This window comes from Piliocolobus tephrosceles, chromosome 6, assembly GCF_002776525.5.
Source record: "Piliocolobus tephrosceles isolate RC106 chromosome 6, ASM277652v3, whole genome shotgun sequence".
Classification (NCBI taxonomy): Eukaryota; Metazoa; Chordata; class Mammalia; order Primates; family Cercopithecidae; genus Piliocolobus; species Piliocolobus tephrosceles.
In genome coordinates this window covers 46,395,852-46,422,117 of record NC_045439.1, presented here as the reverse complement: position 1 = coordinate 46,422,117, position 26,266 = coordinate 46,395,852, and the positions used below count along the sequence as shown (strand labels likewise).

General features: G+C 37.0%; 3 protein-coding genes and 1 non-coding gene across 9 annotated transcripts in view; 3 read left to right on the top strand and 1 right to left on the bottom strand.

The window, feature by feature from the left end:
- Window positions 1-12,807, top strand: part of MNAT1 (MNAT1 component of CDK activating kinase) — a 265,418-nt gene extending 252,611 nt beyond the window's left edge. For all 3 annotated transcript variants that reach the window (XM_031935758.1, XM_023231801.1, XM_023231791.1), the window contains one exon: window positions 12,357-12,807. In XM_031935758.1, the coding sequence (XP_031791618.1) occupies window positions 12,357-12,477 (121 nt within the window). In that variant the 3' untranslated portion in view covers window positions 12,478-12,807. The remainder of the gene's footprint in view (window positions 1-12,356) is intronic.
- Window positions 12,808-15,632: 2,825 nt separating this feature from the next.
- TRMT5 (tRNA methyltransferase 5) lies at window positions 15,633-25,494 on the bottom strand. Of its 3 annotated transcripts, none has more exons than XM_023231835.2 (5): window positions 25,101-25,494; window positions 23,386-24,041; window positions 21,665-21,789; window positions 19,612-20,263; window positions 15,633-19,331 (listed from the first exon to the last, which is right to left on the bottom strand). In XM_023231835.2, the coding sequence occupies exons 1-5, from the start codon at window positions 25,109-25,111 to the stop codon at window positions 19,246-19,248; spliced, it is 1,530 nt and encodes a 509-aa protein (XP_023087603.1). In that variant the 5' UTR covers window positions 25,112-25,494; the 3' UTR covers window positions 15,633-19,245. The 3 variants fall into 3 exon arrangements, with proteins under 3 accessions (XP_023087603.1, XP_023087611.1, XP_023087594.1); XM_023231843.1 differs by having other exon boundaries at window positions 25,165-25,259; XM_023231826.2 differs by having other exon boundaries at window positions 19,148-19,331; window positions 19,612-20,278.
- LOC111521730 lies at window positions 18,496-18,600 on the top strand. The gene has a single exon (XR_002725045.1). It is a non-coding gene; the product is annotated as a U6 spliceosomal RNA (small nuclear RNA).
- SLC38A6 (solute carrier family 38 member 6) overlaps window positions 25,255-26,266 on the top strand; it is a 63,695-nt gene continuing 62,683 nt past the window's right edge. The window contains exon 1 of one of the 2 annotated variants that reach the window (XM_023231849.2): window positions 25,255-25,523. In XM_023231849.2, the coding sequence (XP_023087617.1) occupies window positions 25,419-25,523 (105 nt within the window). In that variant the 5' untranslated portion in view covers window positions 25,255-25,418. Of the gene's footprint in view, window positions 25,818-26,266 lie in introns of both variants that reach the window. The other variant, XM_023231851.3, reaches the window with a different exon arrangement.

The window sequence follows — 26,266 nt, the reverse complement described above, 5'->3', positions numbered from 1 at the left end:
ATAGATAGATAGATAGATAGATAGATAGATAGATAGATAGATAGATAACAGATTCAATCTCCTTACTTTCTGTTGGGTTGTTTACAATTTTTATTGCTTTATAATTCAGTCTTGGTAGGTTGTCTGTGTCTAGGAATTTATCCGTTTCTTCTGAGTTCTCCAGTTTGTTGGTGTATAATTGTTTAGTGACTTTTTTCATACCTTTGTGGCCTTGGTTGTAATATCTCCTCTTTCATTTCTGATTTTATGTATTTGAGTCTTCTTTCTTTTTTCTTAGTTAATCTAGCTAAAGGTTTGTGAATTTTATGTTTTAAAAAAAACCAACTTTTAGTTTCATTGATTTTTATTTTTTTCTATTGTATATCTAATCTCTATTTTATTTCTACTCTGATCTTTATTTCCATCCTTACTCTAACTTTGGGCTTCCTTACACTAACTAGTTCTTTAAGGTTTAATACCAGGTTATTTGAGATTTTTTTTTCTGTTTAAATATTGTCATTTATTAGTATAAATTTATCAGGACTGCTTTGGCTACATATCATAAATTTTGGTATGTTATGTTTACTTTTTCATTATTCTCAAGATATTTTTCTTGAGAATCAAAACTTTTCATTTCTTGAGAAATGGATAAATTCCTTGAACCATTGATTGTTCACAAGTATGTTGTTTAATTTCCACATATTTGTGAATTTTCTAGTTTTTCTTCTGTTACTGATTTCTAGTTTCATATCATTGTTGTTATAAAAATTCTTTAATATGATTTCAGTCTTACTAAATGTGTTAAGATTTGGTTTCTGGCCTAACATATGATTTATTTTGTAAAATGTTCTTTGCACTCAAGAAGAATGTGTATTCTGCTGCTGTTGGCTGGAATTTTCTGTATACGTTTGTTAGGTTTATTTTGTCTAAAGTGTAGTTCCAGCTTATTGATATTCTGTCTGGATAATCTATCCATTGTTCAAAGTGAAATGTTGAATTCCCTATTATTGTATTGCTGTCTATTTCTCCCTTCAGATCTGTTAATATTTGCTTTATATATTTAGGTGCTCTGACTTGGGTTAATATATATTTACATTTGTTATATCCTCTTGATTAATTGATCCTTTTATCATTTTCTAGTGACTTTCTTTGTTTCATGTGGCGGTTTGATTTAACATCTGTTTTGTCTGATATAAGTTTAGCTACCTCTGTTCTTTTTGGTTTCCATTTGCATGGAGTATCTTCACTTTCACTCTGTGTGTGTCCTTAAATGTGAAGTGAGTCTTTTTTAGGCAGCATATAGTTGGGTCTTATTTTTTTTATCCATTCAACCACTCTATGTCTTTTGACTGGCAAATTTAGTCTATTTACATTTAAAGTAATGATTGATAGGTAAAGATTTACTTTTGCTACTTTGTTAATGGTGTTGTAGTTATTTGGTTGTTTTGGAGACCTTTTGTCCCTTCTTCTCTTGCTGTCTTTCTTTGTGATTTGATGATTTTCTTTAGTGGCATGTTTCTATTCCTTTCTCTTCATCTTTTGTGTATCTACTGTAGGTTTTTGCATTTTTGTTACCACAAGGGTTACATAAAACATCTTATAGTTATGTTGGTCTATTTGAAGCTGATAACAACTTTGATCACTTACAAAACTTACTTTTATTCTCTGTATTAGTCTGTCCTCATGCTGCTAATAAAGATATACCTGAGACTGGGTAATTTATAAAGGAAAGAGGTTTAATTGACTTTCAGTTCCACATGGTTGGGGAGGACTCACAGTCATGGCTGAAGGCAAATGAGGAGCAAAACACATCTTACATGGCAGAAGGCAAGAGAGCATGTGACAGGGGAACTCCCCTTTATAAAACTAACAGATCTCATGAGACTTACTATCATGAGAACAGAACAGGAAAGATCTGCTCCCATGATTCATTTACCTCCCACTAGGTCCCTCCTATGACAGGTGGGAATTATGGGAGCTACAATTCAAGATGAAAATTTTGATGGGGAAACAGCCAAACCGTATCATTCTCCTCTTATATTTTATGTTTTCTGTGTCAGTGTATGTATTTTTACATTATATATCCATTAACAAATTTTTGTAGCTCTGGTTCTTTTCTGGAAATGCTTTTGTCTTTCAACATTTATATTAGAGTTATAAGTAATTTACACACTACCAGTACAGTGTTATTCAGAATTTGACTATATATTTACCTTTGTCAGCGAGTTTTATACTTTGATGTTCTTCTTTTTTTTTTTTGAGATGGAGTTTCATGCTTTTTGCCCAGGGTGGAGTGCAATGGCACGATCTTGGCTCACTACAACCTCCGCCTCCCAGGTTGAAGTGATTCTCCTGCTCCAGCCTCCCAAGTAGCTGGAATTACAGGCATGTGCCACCATACCCAGCTAATTTTGTATTTTTACTAGAGACAAGGTTACTCCATGTTGGTCAGGCTGGTCTCGAACTCCCGACCTCAGGTGATATGCCCACCTCACCCTCCCAAAGTGTTGGGATTACAGGCGTGAGCCCCTGCACCCAGTCTATACTTTCATGTTTCTAATTAGTGGCCTTTTGTTTAAGCCTGAAGAACGACCTTTTGCATTTCTTGTAACACAAGTCTAATAGTGATGAACTCCCTCAGTTTTGCTTGTCTGGGAAAGTCTTTATCTGTCCCTCGTTGGTGAAGGATAGCTTTGCTGCATAAAGTATTTTCGGTTGGCATTTTTTTTTTCCCCCTTTCATGAACTCTTCCCACTTACTCCTGGTCTGCAAGATTTTTGCTGAGAAATTCACCAATGGTCTTATTTAGGTTCCTTTGTATGTGATATGCTGCTTCTCTCTTGCTGCTTTAAAAATTCTCTATTTGTCTTTGATTTTTGAAAATGTGATTATAATGTGTCTTGGTGAAGTCTTCTCTGGGTTGAATCTGATTTTACATCTTTATGTTTCATGTACCTTGATGTTTATATCTTTCCCCATATTTAGAAAGTTTTCTGACAGTATTTCTTTTTCTTTCTCTTTCTTTTTCTTCTTTCTTTTCTTTCTTCTTTCTTTTGAGACAAGGTCTCACTCTGTTACTTAGGCTGGACTGCAGTGTCATAATTATGACTCACTGAAGCCTTAACCTCCCAGGCTCAAGTGACCCTCCTGCCTCAGTCTCCCAAGTGCTTAGGACTATAGGCACACATCACCACTTAAGGCACCTGGAGATTGGGAAGGCAAAAAACTGTGGGATGCCCAGTGGCCAAACCTGCAGGGGGTCTGTTGTAGCTATGCTGACTGCTAGATTCCTCAGCAGCCAGCAAAAGCTTTTATTGGGGTCTTCTGCAGAGCAAGCTGCTGCTGTCCACCTCAGTGAACACCATGGTATCCTCAGGGGTGAAATCTCTTGTGGTAGCCACAAGGGCTGTTGAGGTCCTCAGCAGAGAAGTCTGCTGGAATCCTGTGCAGAGCAGGCCACTAAGGACAGTAGTGATTTCTGCTTATATGGCTGATACTGGTAGCCCCCATCCTCCTTTGTTTCTGTGCATGCCAGTCTTTTCAACAATCTAGGTGGGATATAATTGATGCTGGTTGCTGATTTCTCAGGCAGTACCCTGAAAGTCTGGGAAAGCTGTTCTTTCATCCTGCTCTCCACTGCCATGCCAGGGATACTTACAAACTTGGGAGTTCCCTTTCTATGCTGATCAGTGCTAGCTTTGGGAATGGGATGATAAAGGCAGAATGAACTGTTTCTTTCTTTTGTGTGGTTATGGGATTTTTGTGTCATTACTTACGGGATTTTTCTTCCAATGTATTGCTATAGTTTCTCAAGTAGATTTCTGAGCTCTTCCAGTTATTCCCATTCATGGATAGCTGTCCAATTATTGTTTTTTGTGGAGAAAATGAAGGCTTGGTTTTCCTACTTGGCCATCTTTCTGACATCATTCCTCACCTTTCTTTATAGCTTTGTCATATTTACATATTCCGTGTTTAGCTTTGCATGTTCAGAATTTAATATGAATGGAACCATGCTCTCCATATTTTTCTGTAACTTGGTTTTTATGGGTTTTTTGGCTAAGCATTGTTTGTGAGAGTCAGTCGTATTGATGCATGTACATAGCTGTAACTTATTTATTTTCACTTTTGATAGCATTCCATTGTATCAATAACAAGTTTATCCATTCTCTTGTCAATGGACATTTGGTTGTTTCTGTTGTTCTTTTGCTATAAGAAACATGACTGCTGTAAATACTATGCATATGCCCTTTGGAGTCCTTAGGTGGGGAAAACAAATAGGTTACCTTGTCTCTGTCTCTGTTATTATTATTTTCCTCCTTTCCAGGTGGCTTACACCTCCCTTGTGTCTACATTTTTCGCAAGTCTAGAAAGGAGGGGAAGAGAGTCTATGAGGTATTGGGGATAGCAGGGGATAGCTGCATTTACTACCCTTTACTTCAAAATAGCTTCTTTTGTCAGACCATTCCACATTATAGTTCTCTAAGCCTCTGCCTTAGGCCCTCCTCTTTTCTCATTCTGTCCCTTCTTAAATATTAACATTTATTTTGATGGTTTCAGATACCATCTAAATACTGGTAACTCCAAATTGGTATCTTCATTCTATAACTCTCTTCTTTTCACTTGACCCACATATCCAGCTACCATTCCGCATCTCCATGCATGTCTCTGCTATAATCACTCAAGTCCAAAACCAAAGCTGGGATCTTTCCCTTCTTTTCTCTCCCACCCTTATTTGCTTCTCCAGTTTTCTATTTCTCTGTGAGGGCATCTTCCCTGATCTGTGTGACTATGTGACTAGGTACCTGGAAGTTGACCTTGACACTGCTTTCTCCTTCCCACCCTCATATTCCCACCCCCGTATCCACCCACTCACTCACTGAAATATTTCTAAACCAGTAGTTTTCATTATTTTCACTGCCACCACCCTAATTCAAATCACCATTGTATCAAGCCTGGACTAGAGCAACAGTCTCCTAAGGAATCTGTCTGTATCTACTCTTGCTTTTCTCTAATCCAGTGGGCAGCCAAAGTGGACCATTTACATTATTAGGTTTCCTTTTTTTTTTTGAGACGGAGTTTTGCTCTTCTTGCCCAGGCTGGAGTGCAATGGTGCGATCTCAGCTCACCGCAACCTCTACCTCCCGGGTTCAAGAGATTCTCCTGCCTCAGCCTCCTGAGTAGCTGAGATTACAGGCATGCGCCACCACGCCAACTAATTTTGTATTTTTAGTAGAGATGGGGTTTCTCTATGTTGGTCAGGCTGGTCTCAAACTCCCGACCTCAGGTGATCTGCCCACTGTAGCCTCCCAAAGTGCTGGGATTACAGGCATGAGCCACTGCACCCAGCCATCAGCTTTCTAATAATAACTTTTCAGTGGCTTCCCAGTGCCCTTTAAATAAAATTCACAGTTTTTAAACATTTTCTATAAGGCCATCTTTTGTGTACTTTCTGCCTACATCTCTAGCCTCATCCTGAGCTGAAACCACCTGTCCCCTATATTCTCAATATGTGCTGTGTCTCTTTACTACTTCATATATGTTCTTCCCTCTCTCTGGATCACCGTTATACTCCCCTTGCCTTCCTAGCTAATTTTATCTCTTTGGATCTAAACTTAACTGTAATTTTTTTAGGGAAACCTGTTCTGATCTTATTCATGTTGGCTTCCCTTTCTATCCACACTTATCAAGCCCTCCTTTCTCATTTGTAATATTCATTATTTAATATTTTTCTTTTTGCTGGATTATAAGGTCAATGAGATAATGAAGTTTTTGTTCTCTGCTTTATTATCAGGGCTACTTCAATAACTGGCAGATAGTAGGCTCTCAGTAATTTTTTTTTTTTTTTTTGAGAATGAATGAGCTGCATATATCTAAATTTCTGCATTTTTGTCTCCCTCACTCTTGGAGATAAATTACTTATCCTGCTTTTATAAAGATATGATGAAAAATCTGGCACATATCTGGCACATTGAATTTCTAAGAAAAAATTACATTAGACAAAGCAGAATCAGGCACTAGATTTTTTTTAAGGAATATTACCAAAGAAATGCAGAACCTAGCACATTTATTTTTATAGTATCTACTGAATTTCCAAGAAGTGACACTTGTTCCTCACTGGGATACACAAAATCTAGGCTCATATTACTTGCTATTTTTAGATTTTTTAAATGAAACTTTGCCTTACTCTGTCTCTAGCCCAGTCATTATTCTGAATAGATTAATAGAAATGAATATCATAATGTTTTAAGAATCAATAAATAAAAACATTATTTATGCCATTTTTCTGTGTAATCTCATCTAAGCATATAATGGCAATACTGAAATTAGACAAACGTTGTATTAATCTCTTGTGGAAATAAACATCTGACTTTGAAGAATATACTTAAAATTTATCAAATATCATTTGGCCTATTAGCTACTGTTTATTATCTGTTTTTCATGGCCCCATCTATCTCATAGCCCCTGATCCTGAGATGTTACTGTATTTAAATGTATGTATTATATAGACAGAATCTATCCTTACAGGTCTATCCATTGAGATAATCAGCACTACCAACATCGTTCATAGAATATATTATACTTAAGTAGCTATATCTTCTATGTGTTCTATAGTTCACACTTAAATCAAGGAAATAATCCCTTCATTATGTAATTATATTAACTGTCAGTAATAACTGTTCTATCCGAAATACCTGGTGTGCTCTTTGATAGCAATAAATTACACAGTTATAAGTATAATTGGACTTATACTCCAGTTATAAGTCAGAAAGTCTTCCCTGAGCAATCTATATTCAGTTATTAAATATGAATAATAAATCATTGTGTTCATTTGGAAACCATGTGTCTTTTAATTTTGAAATACGAGTTTTGGTGTTTGGATGGTCTAAATGTCTGGCATAATTATTCACTCTCTTTCCAAGTGTGTTGGTGTAAATCTGAATTCAGTTTTATTATTAGTTTATTCAAATTGTATTCTAACTTGCTGGCTAGATGGTAAAGTATAAGAGCAACATATGACTGCCTGTGGAAGTTTGTTACATTTTTGTTTGGATTTCATGAAGCCATGTGATCTTTTGTTTTTTGTTTTTTTTTTTTTTTTTTTTTTTTTGAGACGGAGGAGTCTCACTCTGTCTCCCAGGCTGGAGTGCAGTGGCGTGATCTTGGCTCATTGCAACTTCCACCTCCCGGGTTCAAGTGAGTCTCCTGCCTCAGCTGCCTGAGTAGCTGGGATTACAGGTGCGTGCCACCATGCCCGGCTAATTTTTGTACTTTTAGTAGATTCGGGGTTTCACCATGTTGGTCAGGCTGATCTTGACCTCCTGACCTCATGATCTGCCCACCTCGGCCTCCCAAAGTGCTGGGATTAGTTAGATGTGAGCCACCGTGCCCAGACAGCCATGTATATTTATAACAAAGCTGCCCTCAGAATTGTGAATAGTATTTCTGACATGTAGTATCTTTTCTCATTTACCTTAGAATATATGATTACCACTCTGTAAACAGTTTGTCTATTATTCTGGTACTGTGCTTAGGTTAAGACACCTAACCATTAACTAGTTTTCAGAATGTTTTTGCTTTTTAGTGATAGTTATGTGAGCACACTATTGCTTTGGTTGTTTTTAAATCTCACTGAGGTAGACTTCAGGTTGCTAATGTAAATTTTTATAGCTTTGGCTGAGCTTCCTATAAGAGCTGTGGGTCTTGATAGCTGAGATCAGCTGGCTGATCTCTCTTAATGGCAGTTAGATTTGAATTTTGTGGGCTAGGACACAGATCTGTTTGGAAGTGGTCTGTTTAATGCCTGATGGCTTTAAATGCAGACTTTAAAAAACGGGCCACCTTGTAAAAAGAAAGTCTTAGTCTCTAGAGTTCACTACCTTTCTTAGTTTGAACCAGTCCAAGTTTTTAACTCTCCATAGGGCCTGGTAATTTGAGGTAGAGGAAATTAATATGAACTTTACATTTCATTTCAATATAAATTCCAAGCCAATGTGCTTTAAGGATTGTCACAAACATATTGTGACTGGACAGGAAGAGTGCTTGCCTCTTGGTCTTGAGTGACAAGCCCTGCCCTCTGCCCCTAGCTGAGAACTCAAAGCATTGTTAAATAGCACTAAAATGAGCTGAGTCCAAGACTTCAGCCAGATGGTCAATATAGGGCTTTTAAGGGAAGGGATAGGAAAAGAGTAATCTCAGAGGCACTCCTATGTTAAAGAACTAAGAAAATGAAGTCTTTCTGAAGGTAAGAGTAAATTATACCACTTTCTTTGGGAGCAAAAGCTGCAAAATATAACACAAGAAAATGACAGTGTAGGAAATCAAAATTCAGGAACGAACCTTCAAGTGTGGTTTTCTAATACTTAATCCTATCTTAGGCCCTTCTCAGGATCCATTGCTCCTTTTCCCTCCCCCTTCTCCAAGGTTTGTTTGAAAGGGATTTTGATGGGATAGGAAGGCAGCTTTAGACAGAGCATAAATTAGGGCATAAGATGTCCTTTGTACAAGAATTATCTTAGACATGCTTTCGAAAACATACTTTTTTTGACCTTATTAAGAAAATAATCAAAGGTATGATTTTTTAAGTCTTTGAGTTTAGTCTGCTTTCAGTAAAAATAAGGTGTAGGTACCAAAATAAGCAAACCTCGTTTTTACTTTCCTGGTTTCTGCTTATAAGATTTACACATATTTAAAATAAACCCATGAAAAACAGGAATAGTGTCATGGGATTGGCTAAATAGTCAGAGCAATTACCTCCAGGGTCCCAAACCCAACCGAGCTTGACTTTTGGAAATAAATTTGGCTAAGACTTCTTCCTCATTCTGTTTTATAAAGGTATACATGAAATGATACTGACTTCTGCCAGAAACCCCAGGAATCGTATTCAGTGATGTACTTGTAATGGTCATGAAAGAATAAAAACACAGATGTGGATTAAGGTAGAAAAGTACAGAAAACACTAAATTTTCATTGTGCTGTTTCAATGTGGCAGATTCTTTAAAATACTTTGACATGCTACAAAAAATAAAGGGTTTAAGAACATTGAGTCAAGATACTTAAAAAATAAAAGCCCACAATTGAATAACAAAAATGAACTTTGTTTTATCTTTTATTGGCATTAATGTAGGTTGCCATGGTGAAAATAGTTTGAAATACTTCACAGTAACAGTTTTGTGCAGCCCTAGAGATCAAAAACAGCAAAGTAAATAAGCAGGACCCTTAACAACTCATACTCACAGACATGTTTAATGTAAGTGATTGCTAGAAGGGAAGGTCATTTTCTTCAGTGCTATGCAAAGAAATTTTAATTGACTTGGTTTTGGCAGTGAGAATTGTACAACTTAGCATTAATAAGTCAAGCTTAAAAATATTTGCTCATACTCTGGATTATGACTATGTTCAAGAAATACTATTTTCAAACACTAATCATTTAGATAAACTTTTTTTACACATTTATGGCATCAATGAGTATGACTGTTTATAACATTTTACCTATAAAGCTGAACTGTTTTATATACTCTTTATGGAAACACGGCCATAAATTAAAAGATGCAACTGTTTTGAATATTTTACTGGTGGTCCTCTGTTTTCCTGCCAGCAGTGCAGCTGTTTCAGGTTTCTCAGGATAACATATAAAAAGCTGTATGCATACTGCAAGTTTATGCTCAAATTGCCAAGCCAGATATGGTATGACTCAACTTTCCCAGAAGCAAGCTGTACCAAAATGTGATGAATCAAAACAGTTAGTTGCACAGTGGTTTGTATTACAGCTATGAAAACCAATTCTCATTTATGATGGTTGGCTTTTCAAGGTTGACATTCTACTGTGGTGCTTGAATTTTACCATAAGTGAACATCTATTGAGGCCAAGACTATGCTTTTCTTTTGAGGATCAGAGGAAAGGAAAGGGTGATGCATCATCATCTGGTGTGTGGATAAAAATTAGCTGGAAATTTGTATCAGGAATGGAACATTTCATTTCCAAGTTACCTATAAAAATATTACTCACTTATTATTTGTATGATAGTTATTGAATTCCCTGTGAAGCCAGGTTAATTTTTAGACCTTTCTGAGATAACTTAACATTTACTTCATTTCTCATGCATCAGAATCTTACCAGTTGATATTTTATTGTGTCTTGGAAAGTAATAAGCAGATAACTTTATGGCCATGGGGTAGGTGTGGTAAATCCCTATTTAAATCCTATGCAACCTAAGGTTCTACCAAGAATTTAACAACGACTTTTTTTTTTTTTTTTAAAACAGGGTCTCACTCTGTTGCCCAGGCTGGAGTGCAGTGGTGCGATCTCCACTTACTGCAACCTCTGCCTCCTGGACTGAAGCGATTCTCTTGTCTCCCGAGTAGCTGGGATTACAGGCACCTGCCACCATACCTGGCTACTTTTTCTATTTTTAGTAGAGACAGGATTTCACCATGTTGGCCAGGCTGGTCTGAAACTCCTGTCCTCAGGTGATCCACCCACCTCGGCTTCCCAGAGTACTGGGATCACAGGCGTGTGCCACTGCACCCAGACAACAATGACTAATTTGTAGCAGTAGTCTCCAAAGTGGGATGTGTCCCAGGAGGGTATGTAAGATGCAGTATAGGGAGAAAATATTAAAACATTCATTAATTTATTTAGAGACAGAGTCTCACTCTGTCACCCAGGCTGGAGTGCAGTGGCAAAATCTTGGCTTACTGCAACCTCCACCTCCTAGGTTCAAGTGATTGTCCTGCCTCAGCCTCCTGAGTAGCTGGGATTACAGGTATGTGCCACCATGCCTGGCTAAGTTTTTGTATTTTTAGTAGAGATGGGGTTTTGCCATGTTGGCCAGGCTGGTCTTGAACTTCTGACTTCAGATGATCCGCCCACCTTGGCCTCCCAAAGTGCTGGGTTACAGGCGTGAGCTACCGCACCCAGCCAGAACTTTTATTTAAATATTTTTATTTCATCCTTTTTCTACTTATGTTTTTATACTACACTTACTATATTAGTATCTTATGTATATAATTATATATAGTAAAATACTATATATAGTAAATTTATAATATGTTTATAACATAAATTTACTATATATAGTATAGTATATTATAAATATATAGTAAAATTATATATATAATACTATCAAAAATTTTTTTTGTTTTTGTTCAATATATATTAATTCTCTTCTTCCTTCCACTTTCCCCTTTCACCCTTGGCAGAGAAGCAAAGAATTGAGTTAAAACCTTTGTGGCATTGTGAATAAATTATAGCTAATTCCAAGAACTTAGCTGCATCCTATCTTGACCCATTTTTTTCTATTGGACTCTTATATTGCTCTATATGTTTTAGTTACACAGGTTTATTAAGCATGGATACAAATGAAAAACAGACTTGTTGTTATGTTAGAAGTTTTAAGTTGCTCATGCATTAAGATTTTGACACACAGGAAGTTTGAATGAATGAGTGAAAAAGGTTCCAAGTTATTAAAATGTTCTGGTACCTGATTTATTCATTTGCCATACCAGTAATTCTAAAGTGGGTGAAGCTCCTTTACTTCCTGAAGAATCAAGGTAGTTTCTTAAACTAAGCATTAAAACAAACCTGGAATTACTTGTTTCCAGAAGTGTTAGTAGTCATGCTAAGTTGTCCCTCTTTGGCTAGATTGCCCAATTTTTTTTTTAGTCCTGTTTTGTCAAGATAGAAAGGTTTGATTGCTTTAAAAAAACAAAAACTGTGTGTGGTTGCAGAAAAAAAAACTGTACTGTTATATTGTTCTTTGAGATCAATGAGACTTTTCTGTATTTACTTTTTCAGACATTATTTTGAACTCAGGCTCAGTCTCAGAGATTTCAACATGTAATTTTCTAATGTTTCTTTTCCTCTAAGGAATGAGACAATATATTCTTGGAATATTGAAGTACTTTTGAAGTAACTCATGTGTTTTCTCCCCTCTTTCATTTGTTTAGGTATTTAGGGCTTCATTTAAAACACATTTATGTAGATAGATCAGTAATATAATAGTATTGTGATACTGTTTATTTCTTAAGCATATGCCAGGAAGGAGAGCATTAGTTAGGTGTCCAAAAATCAGCCAACAAAACAAATCAGCTCTGAAAATTGTGAAGCAGTGAATATTTTAGAATTATTTTTGAAACCTCTTTCAGAACTGTTTTTAGATTCCCGTGGTAATTTGCTATGTAATTTAGTACTAGTTTAGGCACTCCATGTACAGTTGGCATGTTTCCTTTTGAAAGATTATTATTTATAATAAAAGTCTGAATATTTCGATCTCGGAATTCCTCTTTAAAACTTGAATCAGCTTTACTATTGCTTTTTAAAATGTTACCAATTTATATTTGCTTTTTATATTAATGCTACACTTCTTGTTTTGTTTTAGGTATTTAAACCATGTCAGAGCTGCCTCACCACAGGACCTTGCTGGAGGCTATACTTCTTCTCTTGCTTGTCACAGAGCACTACAGGATGCATTCAGTGGGCTTTTCTGGCAGCCCAGTTAACCATTTATAAGATTTGGACCTTGGAGCTGAACCAGGGAGCTAGCAAAAGTAAAGCAGACTTGTAAAATTATAGCTATATGCAGCTGCACAACACAGTCCTACCACTAGCAGCTGTGTTAAAGTATTTATAAAGAGAAAATTTCGGAACGTAACTTGAGGAATATAGGGGATATATATTTGTGAAAAATAATTTTTACTTATATTTTTCAGAGGATTTGACACAATAAGCCTCATCTGATGGAAGAGAGGAATAAATAATTCACTTATATGTGTTTGAGGTTGACAGACTTAAAAAATCTTTTTAAAAAATAAAGCTATAATTTATATTAAGTTCTGTGGTTTTTCTCTTATTACAGTGTTTTACTTGAACACATTTTAAATACCATTTTGATTACAACATTTACTGTTAATATCCAAGTCTATTATTTCTTCTCATAAAATGTTCCCCCTTTTCCTAATGTCTTGTTAATACTAGTCCAGACAAGTGGATATATTTCCTTTGACCAAGTTACGGCAAGAAAAACCTGACCCATGATAATGTCATTCCCTCAATACTAAGAACTCAATGCCTGTTTTAAGCAGTGGAAAATGAGGCAAACCTTGATCAAGGTGTTATAGTTCCCAGCTGTGAGCCACACTCAGGATAAAACAGAGCCCAGCATTAACCTGCTTTAATGACACATTCAAAGAAGTAAGTTAATAAAATTTAATACTTAAATAACATGTTTCACCTCCAATGTAAGCTCATTTTATGATGAATCCTTTGGAGACTGGAGAAGGTACATTTTAAGTACAATTCCCCATGTATAAATTGTATACTGATACAGTTTTTTGTTGAAACTTCAAAGGCTTTTATTACCAGGGTTTTGCTTAAAGAGTTTAGATATGAATAGGATGCTATTTGCAGCATCTCAACCTTGTATGAGTCTGTTACATAGAGCATTGGATGTGGGATATAGTTTCTTAAGGAAATTAAGGGATTTCCTATCAAATCTCTAATACAACAGATATTAGTTTTATGGGTAGAAACTTAGGTGAAACAACACTTGTGGTTACATTAGGATGGACTATCCATATGTAACAACTCCATCTCATGTTACTAAGCAGGTATTAACTAATTTTAGCAATACATCTTCAACTTTATTGTACTTCTAACTATCTTTGATAAATGAGAAAACCAAGGCATCAAATAATTGAGTAGACAAAGATCATATTCATAAGTTAGTAAAAAGCCAGAATTAGAATACAGATTTTTTTTTTAATCGAAGTCCAATTCCATCTACATTCTACCAGACTGCATATCCTATTCCTGTATCTATTAAGTATTCCCAACTGAGGATTAGTGTTTTAAGTACAGTCTATAAATCTGTTCAAAGAATAGTTAGAACATTGAATGTAGAGTTAAGGCTTTGCAGCAGCCAATTGCAAAAATTAGGAATCCAGTATTTTGAAAAGAAACACTACTGCTTGTTCTCATACCTTTTATAAATGTATTTTTAAAAGAATGAACTAATTAATAAAACCTTATCAAAGGCTTTTAAGATAGGTTTTGAGCCTGCCTTATTGTGCAAATTGCATGCACCTGGTTTGGCAAATAAATTCCAAAACCTTTATACATTTGTAAATATTTTGCAGTTGCTATTGCTGTACTTAGTTCAATAGGCCAAATTTAGAAGTTAACTGACCTTATTTGATCAAAGGGAATGGTGAAAAATAACTTAGTGACAATTCACTGAATCTACTAAACAACAGAAACATTCTAAATTGATGTGCTTATCCCCTACCATCCGAGTGATTTACTCTCAGAGACAAAGGCTGTATATATCTTTCATCTACATAAGTCTTCAAGTATTTTATGAGTACAGAAGTAACAGTTAACAACTACCGTATTACCTGTGTCCCAGGCACTGTGCTTCATGCTTTGTGTATTACCTAATCCTCAAAACAGTTCTTCTAGTATTTTCTCCATTTTAACAGATGAGGAAGCTGAGACAGAGGTTAGGTAAATTGCCAACAGTCATATAACTTGAAAATAGCAGAGCTGGGATTTGAACTCAGGCAGCCAGACTCCAGAAGCCATGCTCTAGAGATGACTGTCAACTGCTATGCTAAAACTAGTCCTGGGTAGTCGAACTTCATAAGACTTCCAGGAAGTTCTACAGATCAAGTATCTAGATCTTTTATGGGATATAAATGACATCAACTAAATGATCTTGTTGATGTCCTAAGAGAAGTTCTGAGAAATTCATGATGTAGAAAATGATTTTACTAATAACTATACTCCCTCTTAAGCAGATATTAATGGTACAGAATACATTTACATCATAGTTAGTATACATGAATACTTAGTATTCCTTAATTTGATTCAATGAATATTTCACCTATGCTTCTCTTAGAAGATAGTTAGTATACATGAATACTTAGTATTCCTTAATTTGATTCAATGAATATTTCACCTATGCTTCTCTTAGAAGTTGTCTTTAGGCTGTCAACAGGTTGTCAGATAATTATTTTAAAACCCAATTAAGGTGGTAGAAAACCTGTCAAAAAGTTAACAAAATTAAAAATTGTATCTAATGAGCTTTCCAGCTGTCATTTACCAGTAGATTCATCAGGAATTCATTTACTAGGCATCATATCTGAAAGTTTAGGGTAGACCTAGATTTAAATAATGAATAATCACATATTCACTTATCCACTCTGAAAGAAAAGGGGGAAGTTAAAAAGTTAGTAGATACATTCAGGGATTCTGTTTTCTTTACAATTACATATTGCATATTTTGTCCAGAGTAAATGGAGACAAGAGTCTTACTACTTTACATGTATGAATAAGAACATCATTTGTACTCATACTTTATAACCTAGGACATCAATGTACAATACTTGGGTTGTTTCAAAACAATTTGAATTAAGTAAGGAATGAGTGCTCAAGTTCATTACATCCCTATACTGCTTACTATTTATTGCCTTCATTTCTTTACAGGACCTGCCAGACTTCTGAAAGCATTTGAATTTGGAATTAATTATCTAGATTACGGTTCTTAAACATTTTCTGTAGGGCCAGATAGTAAATATTTTAGGCTTTGCAGGGTAACGAGCAAAATCGAGGATATTATGTAGGTACTTACAGAACAAGCTAAAACAAATTGCCACACTTTTTTTTTTCTTTCAAACTTGTATCAAGCTTTATTAAAGATACTTTCCATAAACAATCATGGTATTTCAGGCAGGACACGGGCAGACAGTCATTAACAGTATACAACAACTTTCAAATTCTCTTCTTCAATGGACTATCAAAAATCAGCCACTATAAAACCCAATGAAGTCTTCATCTGATGCTCTGAACAGGGAAAGTTTAGAGTGACAGTTGACATTTCACATTTAGCATGTTGTTTAACAACTTTTCACAAGCCAACCCTGACTTTCAGGAAGTGAAATGAAAATGGCAGGATTTATCTGAAGATCCACAATCTAGAAACAGAACCACTCCTCTTTTGACAGGTGCCATCTCAGTGGCATCACTGGAAAGTCCAGATTGCTAGACACACTGGTAACCAATGACTGGGGGTCAGGTCCCAACAGATGTCTGGGCTTAAGGAGTTAAGTCTATGCTGAAAGATGGAAAGGGAAAAGAAGACATAAAAACGATTTGGTTTTCCATACCGTAAGGCTTTTGTGCCAAGGTGGCCATGTGTGTCAAAGTCAGGGAATGCCTCTTCCTGGGAGCCAAGAGGAAGTCTCTCAAAACTAGGAGGGAAAGGTGTTTTCCCCACATCAATCCAGCTTCAGAGACATTCTATTAGTGACATATGCCCCTTCCCCACAAAACAACAATGAAGTGTTCTGTGTGCTAACAACATAGCTTAAAAAAGTTAAAATTCTGCATTTTTATAAAACTTAAAGAATAGTATTTCAAACCGTACAGTCACCAGAAGTACACAGCTATCAAAAATGCACACACTTCACCTGGGATCTCCAGCACCTTCCCCGTCCTTGGCAGCATCAGCTTTTCCCTTTTTCCCTTTGGGTACTTCTCCCTTCTTTGCAGGGGCCTTTTTAGGCTTGGGCTCTGGCTTTGGAGGAGCAGGTTTAGCAGACAACCTCGCGGATCTTCTCTGTGGTTCGTCCTTCACCTTGGCTTTATCTCCTTTAGCATCCCCTTCAGTCTTTCTCTTGGGCATGGTGGCGGTGGCAGTGGCAATGGCAGCGGGACGTGGGTGCTGGGTGCGGGACGCGGCAGCGCGCGGGCTTTGGTCGGTCCAGGGGTATCATTCTTGCCTCTTCTTCACACTGCTCCCACACTTTTTAATTGACAACATTCAAAATATAGTCCAATATTTTGTAATGCCTTTTTTGGTGAGAATAATGTTACCTTTAATTAGGGTTCTAAGTAAGTGTTCCCTGTGATCAAAATCATTTGTAAATTATTGCCTATTAATGGTTATCATTAACCATTAATACTAATGGTAATGAGATTTTACACATTTCATCTTTAAAAATGTCTTCTCATACAGACAGGTATTGCCAAATACTGCTGTCAATCCAGGAGCAGATGAAATTAACCGAGCATATTCATCACTTGAAAAGCATTTGTAAAATTCTATTAGATTTCTTCCCTTGAAATTTGCCTTTTAGCATGTCATCATTTTAATCACTTCTTACCGAAAATTAGGTTGAATCACCTCAATTGCAGTTAAATAGATTTTGAAATAGGGAAATTTCCTTTGCACTTGCACCCAGGTTCCTAAAAATGCTGAACTCAGAAAAGATATTCACTACAATTGGTGAGAATGGAAATCTCGTTTCTTGTTTTAACTTTTGTATGACAAATGTGTAAGGATATTGTGCTTCAAATATCAATTGTCAAAATGAGTGTATCATGGTATGTTTCATATTAAAGTTGTTTTGCCTTGTGTTTTAGGCCATTCTTGCATTGCTATAAAGAAATACCTGATACTGGGTAATTTATAAGAAAAGAGGTGTAATTGGCTCATGGTTCTGCAGGCTCTAGGAAGCATAGCACTGTCATCTGCTTCTGGGGAGGCCTCAGGAAGCTTTTACTCATGGCAGAAGGCAAAATAGGTACAGGCACTTCACATGGCGAAGGCAGGAGCAAGAATGTGTGGGGGGCGAGTGCCACATGCTTTTAAACAACCAGATCTCAACTCATTGTGAGGACACCACCAAGGGGATGGTGCTAAACCATTCACGAGGGTCACATGTAAGTGCTCACGCCTGTAACCCTAACACTTTGGGAAGCCGAGATGGGAAGATCTCAAGCCTAGGAGTTCAAGGCTACATTGAGCTGTGACTGTGTCACACTCCAACCTGGGCAACAGAGCAAGACCCTGTTTCTAAGTAAAAATAAAAATAGAGTCAAAGACCCATCCAGAATCATTTCCTTTTTTAAGTGACTATTTATGTTGCTTTCAATGTCCTTAACTCTTTGAGCAACTATTCTTGCCAAAGGCCAGTAATCTTATTTTCTCTGGACATATTGAGCTGCTGCATCCAAACATAATTCACACCATCAATAAATGGCTTTCTTTGCTTGGCTAACAACTGATTCACTTACTTTGGTTGCAGTCTCATTTTCATTTTGTGAAGAAATTCTGCTTTGATATTTCCATTTTACATTTTCTAATTTTTCTGACAGTTGCTTGCCTGTGAGTTGGGAATACTGTGATGAGTGGTTTGTTCAGTAATATCAATGGTTATTTTATTCTTTTAGCTTAGCTATAGATGCTCTGTCATCGAATTCAACATTAAAATAATTCACACCCTACTGTACCTTAAAAGTACAACAAAGTCCACTTTTCTTGTTTTGCTACAATAGATATGTTCTGGTAATAAAAAATAAAATGTGGGTTCACGTGATATACATGGCACTCAAAATGCCGTTGTTACAACCACGTCAGTGATTTGTGATGTGCCAAACAGCAGTGTGAAGTGATGACAGTCACATTCAGTGTGTGTTGCAACCACTCAACTCTGCTATTGTTTAAGAAAGCAGCTGCAGTCCTCACTTCAGCAGCACACATACTAAAAACTGAAATGGTACAGAGACTAGCATGGTCCCTGCACAAGGATGACACGCAAATTCGTGAAGCGTTCCGTATTAAAAACAAAAAGCAGCAGCAGATGATATGTAAACAAATGAGCATGGTATGTTCCAATCAAACTTTATGAACTCTGAAACTCTTAATTTCATACAATTCTTTTTATTTTTAAAACTGATACATAATAGATGTCATACAATTTTCACATGTCACAAAATGTTCTTTTTCAACCAATGGAAAATGTAAGAACATTATTAGGCCACAGGCCATATGAAAACAGGTGGTGGGCCAGATTTGGCCTGCAGGATGTAGTTTGCCTGCCCTGTTCTAAATGATTTTATTTTTTATTACTTTTATGGTGATAGTTAATCAGCAGTAAAGGAGTAGTTATGTAAAGGACAACTACAAAGTGGTGTTAGTACCTTCCTAGTCAGTACTCAATCACCCTGCCTTCAAAAATGATTTTCCCTGAGAGAAAATATTTATTCATTTTTAATAAAAAGTAGATATGTTATAAAATAATTGTATATTATAATTTAGATAATAGGAAATGTGTTTGGTAGACTTTAATTGGTAATCCTCAATTTATAAAATAAGGCAAAGTATAAGGGTTCAATAGTAAAAACTGAACACTAAAATTTTATTAAATAATACACATTATATTTCACTACATGTAAATCTGGTAGGGAGATGGAGAAAACATTTCCAATTAAGTGTTTGAAGCAATTTGTGTTTTTTCGTCTGAAAAGGCTTCAGCTGTCCTCTGCCTTTTAAGAGGTGGATCTTCATGATTCTCTGTAACAAATCCAGAAAACCTATTTCAGGTAAGATATTAGCAGCTGAAAATACTCTTAAAAAAACAAACAATATAGGCATTTTTAATCTAGTCAACTTAGACATGAAATAACATTCTTGCAGATTTACTATTTGAATGAAATAGCCTTCTGTTAAGACTGAACTAACAGAGTAGCTTTGTATTAGACTGAACTAATACTGCATTAAAATTTGTAAAACTGGGAGAACTAGTCACAATTGAACAGTAAGGTTTACATCTAATTTCCCAGAAACTGCTCACCTGGATTTTTGGTCTGGTTCTTGTAGAGTACAGCAGCAGGAATCTGAAAGGTGATGCACAGCATTTCCTTGTTTGGGGCCACATTTCTTACCAGGTGAACTGAACTGCATGCCTCCAGAGAAATGCCTAACACAGCTCCAGCCCTTTGCCGAACATCCTCAGCAGGGTTAGCATCTTTGGAAAAGCTGTAACAGTGCACTATGGGAAGGAACTCATTGCTGCATGGCTGTCCATCTAAAAGCCATTTGAAAGCACTAAGAAACTCTATAGCTTTTGCTGGCAAGTTCATGACAATGTGCACAGAGGGTTTTCTTTCTTTTGACAGACCCAATAGCTGCATTAACTCTTCTTTGACTGGTCCTTGGAGGAAGTCTTTCCCATCCAAGTTGAAGATTTTCACCTTTTGATCCACTTTATTTAATTTACAGTTGTGCAACAGCCATTTATGAGATTCAGGATTGAGATCATTGGCAAATACAGTGCAGTTTTTCTTTGCTACTGGAATGGCAAAGGGCCCAACCCCAGCAAAAACATCAAATAGGACATCCCCAGGCTTGAGAAGCTCTGTGATACGGCTGTGTTCTGTAGACAGACGGGGATTCCAATAGACTTTTGAAAAATCAAATTCATAGGTATACTTGTTTTCTCGAACCTGAAAAAAGGTGTTCTGCTTTTGGTTAATATCCTTGGTCCTAAATCCTAACCATTGATATTGGATAGGTGTGTAAACACACAGGCAAACACATACACATTTAAATTTACTACTGTAAGAGCCAAACAACAGTGCCTTTATAGGCATTTTAATTAGATTCCTGGTGTTTATGCTAGGGCCATACCTACTGGCCCAGTATATTCCTAGGGCCAGTTAATATACTGCATTAGACTTCTTCGTGAGAAAAAGTCATCTCTTTAAAGCCAAATGGCTGTCTATCTCAATCCTATAGGGCCATGGCCGTAAAGTAGTTACCATATCACATGAGGAATTTTTCAGACAGGCCAATTAACTGGCTTAATTATACTCTTATGTCACCAGATAGACAAGACCTAAAATTTTGAAACAACACACCACCCATATATTCATGGTGGGTAGCCAAGTTGCAGACAGTACTTCTATGCAGTAAACAAGCTTCCCTCCTTATTTAGTTTTGTGTTTGTAAAAGGGAGCCATGGTAGATGTGTCACTGAATTTTAAGGTATTTTACTATGTTTTTAGACAGCTACTTGAACTTTGCAAATTTTATGTCTATAAATTAGAGCCAGTGTATAGAATGAATCATTCCCAGATTCTCTTTCCCAAATTTGGGTTTTCGTGGGTAAACTAAATATATACAGTGGAGCTAATTCTTGAACAAAAGACTTTTTAACATTTCTTTTGGGTTTATTGTAGTAGACACCTTATTAAATAGAAAATAAAACTCAAGTTAAAGTCATGGAGTATGACCTCAGCCATCATCTTAAACTCATTAATATATGGATGAAGAATCAAAGGCCAGAAAGTTCCTAAGTTCTATAAATCTAATAGATACATCTTCCATCTTGTGCTTTCCAGGACCTTAATTCCCAATTTATATGTATTTTTTTTTCCCTCCTCCCAACCATATCAGATACTTCTGGCCAAATTATTAAGGTTACAGAGGTAGAAATGTTTCTGCAAATTTCTGCCAACTAAACGTCTTTCTGGGTATAACCTAGAAGGTTTAAATATATTTCGAGAACTATTTTATACATACTGTTCTATAACTTGCTTTTTATCACTTATATTGCTTTCTGGCAATTGTCCATTGTCAACCTATCAATGGACCACTTATTGTAACAAATATGCAGCTGAAAAAACTTTAGTGATGGAAATATTCCATTGTATCACTGTATGAGAATTTAACCAATTCTGCTGAAAAGGCTTTATCAATGTTATTCCATCAATAGCATACATAAGTGATCACATTCTCACATACTCATCAATACTGGCTGTTATAAGTATTTTAAATCTTTGTCATCTATTCTGATTCTAAACATAATATTGATATACACCTTACTTGGAGATAATAAAACATACCTTTGTCATCATGTTCTGCTCGCCAGATAGCACTTCCATATGGAAATTTCGGTACATATTGTCAATATTATTTATTTTATTTACTGCTGAGGTGATTCCTGGATTTTTATCAATCATAACCTGGCCTAAAAGAAAAAATGAAAATCCATAATACTGCCTATTGGTTGCAAAATAAAAGCTAAAATTGTTAATATGAAACAGAAATGAGCTGTATTTCTTTTGGTTGATAGGTTGATAAAGAGTGCACCTACTGTGTGTAATGTGGTATGCAATTTAAAAAATTCAACAGATGACTAAAGTTAATGTCTGACAGTCGCCAATACACACACACAAAATGTTGGGTACATTTTTAAAGAAAACATTTTGAGGAGTTTGGGTCTACCTAATGTTTTTTCTATGTTTCACTGAATCTTTTCAAATGAGCCAATAAACAAGGAACCAAAAAGGTAGATCACAGGGAACTGGGAAAGAATGGAAAGAGACGTAAAGAACCCTGGCAACAAATGGACTCAGAAAACAGTAAAACATCTGCCGGTTCCACTGGCCTCAAGCCAAATGTCTGTTTTACTGTGGCTTTGGAACAAATGCCCCCACTTTAGAAATACATGCCAGCAAAACAATGTTTCCCAAAAAAATAAATAAATAAATAAACAGATTCTTTAGAGTCCTATCTAAATTAAATGTTCATTTACTTCAGAGCAGAAAAGCTACAGAACTGGCATACTCATGGCCTTTTGATGAATCTATTTTTTTAGTTAGCATTTTAAAAAACTTATAAAAATGTATATGCTATTTCATTGCATAACTTGACTTGTAAATCAGCACACAGTACCCAATTATACAATATCCTGAAATACAACCAGCATTTGTCCAATTTCTGATAATCAGATACTTGTTTTTTAATACAGTATCAATAAACAAATTAATCATTGTTCTTACCCTGTCTGCTTCATGTATCTGAACTCAACTTTTAGTTTGAAATGAGGAATGAAATTTATAAATTTTTAAAAACTATTCTGAAGGTCTATAGTAAAAGCTTTAAAATTACTACTGTATGAAAATGTTTCACTTTTAACGTATGAGTGCCTCTATGAAAGAAAGCTTATAAAATGGGAATGCCAGAGGAATGTTTGAGTTAGGGTAGGGAGTGCCTCATAGGAAAGCCTAGACTTGATATTTGTACCCAGTCACAATTACAAGGATCTGTTTAAGTATTTATGTTACCACTATCCATTATTACTCCCTTCATCAATAAAAACAAAAGAAATGTGTAACAGGACAGTATGGTGCTTGACATATTGTAGAGGCTCAATTGGTTGAATCAATGAAAACATAAGTAAACATCTTGCACTTTTGACTACAAAGTACCCAAATTTATGAAACCTAGTATTTAACATAGCCCTGAAGGCCTAACAAGTCTTGTGTACCAAAAAGATCTCTCCTCAATGTAGCTGCCAAAGCATGTGATTCAAGTTTAATCTACACTGATGTATTGGTGTACACAAAAGCCTGGACCAATATTTGGAACTTGCTATGATTCTAAAGAAGATATTCCAAAATGGCCCTTCAAAGAGGGTATATAGCTCAAGATCTAGCTTAAAGTTAACATGACAAAATGTTCTGCCTCTGTAACTTGGCGTTAAAAAAAATAATTTTTAAAGCTAAAATTAACAATTTGCAAACTCCCTTCAAATACATGAATATTACTATGACACACGTACCAATTAAATGTTTGAAAGGCAGTTGATGATCTCGAAGGTTCAGGTGTGCAATATGTCCAACCCTGCTAAATCCTGAAGTTACATCTTGACCTTCAGGAAGCACAGCTCTCAAGATTTCTTCTGACTTAAAGTTTTCATATGTTAGTTCCAAATTATATTTAGAGATCTGTGGACTGACATTAAGCTGCTCTAAAACACTGAGTTCTGCTTTTTCAAAGGAATCATGAGTAAATATTTTATAGGGATCCAACATGATTAGTCTACTTTCTTTATCTTCTGGATCTTCAATCACACGCTTTATGCCTGGGCGCTGCAACGCTGCCCTTCTTAGGGATCGCATCAATCTACTGACTATTTCTTTCCTCACTTTAAGCACTGGAATGTTGACTGTCTTTTTAAAAGCTGTTCTATCAAGTTTTGTCATGCCTCGGACATCAGAGGGTGGTGAAAACAATTCAGAGTCTCTCTCATGTGTTTCTATTTCTGGCATGGTTGAGAATCTTTTTCTTTGACCCAGTAAGAAAATACCAGGTGCTTCCGAAAGCGTCTGTGTCAGGGATGTCCAAGCTAGTGGAATCAACGATTTTGATTCAGTTATGCTATGGCTTTCCAATTTCAGAAGTCTTCTTGAGAATCCAAATGGCCTCCATAAGATCCTTAAAAAATAAAAAAAAAATTCACACACGACAGCTTTTGAGAATAAAAATCTAAATTCTACTATCTCAAATAACCTGCTGAATGCTGTCAAATAAAACGTTTAGTGGTGTGTGGGAAGTATACTATCTTTTCCAGAACAGGATGACTTTTTCAGGAAGTCATATTAATGGTAGATCATAGTGGTATATATTAAATTTACACTTTCAATCCACTGCTGCCAGTTCAGAGGGCTTAGTGATGGATCAGCCATACTCAATGATCCTCTACACCCACAATTTTCTAGATAATACATGTGGGATTGGAAGGCTGAAGTATGAGTTAAATGGTCATCTGTAAATGAAATAGTCATTATACATGACCATTACTAGTGGCGATATTTATTAGGATAGTTTCATGGGTGCTTATTGTGTCAGATGCTGCGCTAAATGCTTTATGTATATTATCAATCTTGGGAGGTGTGCAGTACTGCGCCCTCATTTTGTAAATGAGTAAACGAAAGCTCAGAAGTAAGGTAACCCATCCAAAGTCTCCCAGCTGGTAAGTGGCTAAGCATGGATCAAAACCTAGTTTTGGCTGACTTCGGTGCTTGTGTTCTTAATATATTGCTCTGTTATTTGTTTTGGATGCTTTACTGCCGCATGTCCTGCCCTTAACTAGAGGCTTCTGTATTTGAGGACGAGAGCTTTGCTGAGTGTTATATGCATAGCATCAGTTATTCACTGTTTTCTAAAATACCAAAGAATTTACTTGTAAGGGGAAAGGGCCGTGTCCCAGAATTCTGTAAAGCAACGAAGTCTTTCACTGTCAGAGATCAAATTAGGTCCAAATGGATGACCCTGGATAAATTACTATGAGTCTCGGTTTTCCCATCAGTAAAATGTGGCGAAAGGCTTTTGAAACATTCCTTACTATCCAGTACCTCGAATCTAAGCTCAGCACCTAAGCGGGTGGGTGACCTCACGATGTTTTTGTGCCCAGGCAGCACGAGGCGGAGAGCAGCCCTGGGCGGGCTGGTACCTCCCCTGGACCATTAGCCCCTAACGAGGCCGCCACCTTACCAAAGCACCATTCCAATTCCCCACGTCGCTCTGCAGCTGGATCCGCAAGCCGACCCCTCACCACCTTCCGCTCCGGTACCGATCGGATGTGGGTCGCGAGTGGATGAGTTGGTCTTCTATGACATCATCACTGTTCGCCGCGGAGAGGGTGAGCGTCATCAGATCACGTCGACTCGCTCCTCTCCTTCCCGGCCCTGGTGAAGTACGGAACGCCGGAAGGGCCTGGCTCAAAGCTCCGCCTCTGGCGCGACCGACTACCGGAGCGCAGGGCAGAGGTAGAGGCTCGCAGATGGACCTGGTAGTCAGCTGGAGAGCAGCATGGAGGCGTCCTGGGGAAGCGTCAACGCTGAGCGGGGCTGGTATGTCTCTGCCCAGCAGCCTGAAGAAGCGGAGGCCGAAGAGTTGAGTCCGTTGCTAAGCAACGTAAGTGAGCTCTATTGGCTTCCCGGCACTGACACCCGCCGACTTCCCTCAAGTGCCTGCCAAATAAGACCCAGAAAAGGAGGACCGCACCGGGAAAGGGGAGATGCTGGAGCCTGAACCCTGGGGGATGGGGCCCGAAAGTAGCCGCCGAGATTCAGATGAGATTGGCGCAGTTATGAATGTGATAGCAGCCTAGCATACTCTAGAAAGAAAAGATGAAAAGCGTCGTGTGGAAGAGATGCAGCGTTTAGTGCATGATGGGATGAGCGGCCCTAGGATTATGTACTCACTGCTGTTAGTATCTTTGTCACCTTATTTTCTCCACCAGTCTCGTGAGGTCTTTGCAAGAGTCACAGGATTTTCCTTTTCCGACTTAGTCATGGAGGGAGGGAGAGTAATAAACATTTTAATACAGAAATTGTTAGCGGCAGAATGGAAGTGGCTTGATAGTAAGGGTATAGCACGTTCCTGACCCTAAAGCCTGTGCAGTGGGCACTCCGCTTTTTAACTCGAGTCCTAGGCACTGTTCTCAGGACTTTGTTCCCAATGTTGTTTGTGGGGAGGGGGATGTTTTCAGGGATACCGCCAGAACAACGTGAACTGCTTCTATTTATAATATTGTCGTTGCAGAGTATTCCTGACCATCCTTCCAGTTTGGTAGAACTAATTCATTAGATATATAAGTAGAGATTAGTTGTGCAGTCCGAGAAATTGAGGAGGAACAACTGTCCACGGCAGTCGCA

Excerpts from the sequence above, each read along its gene's own strand:
- TRMT5 (XM_023231843.1), bottom strand. The coding sequence starts at position 25,259 with ATGACGCTCACCCTCTCCGCGGCGAACAGTGATGATGTCATAGAAGAC. Across the intron at positions 21,790-23,385 it reads GCCTTTCAAACATTTAATTG|GCCAGGTTATGATTGATAAA; the intron begins GTACGTGTGTCA and ends TTTTTCTTTTAG. Across the intron at positions 20,264-21,664 it reads AGCAGAACATGATGACAAAG|GTTCGAGAAAACAAGTATAC; the intron begins GTATGTTTTATT and ends ACCTTTTTTCAG.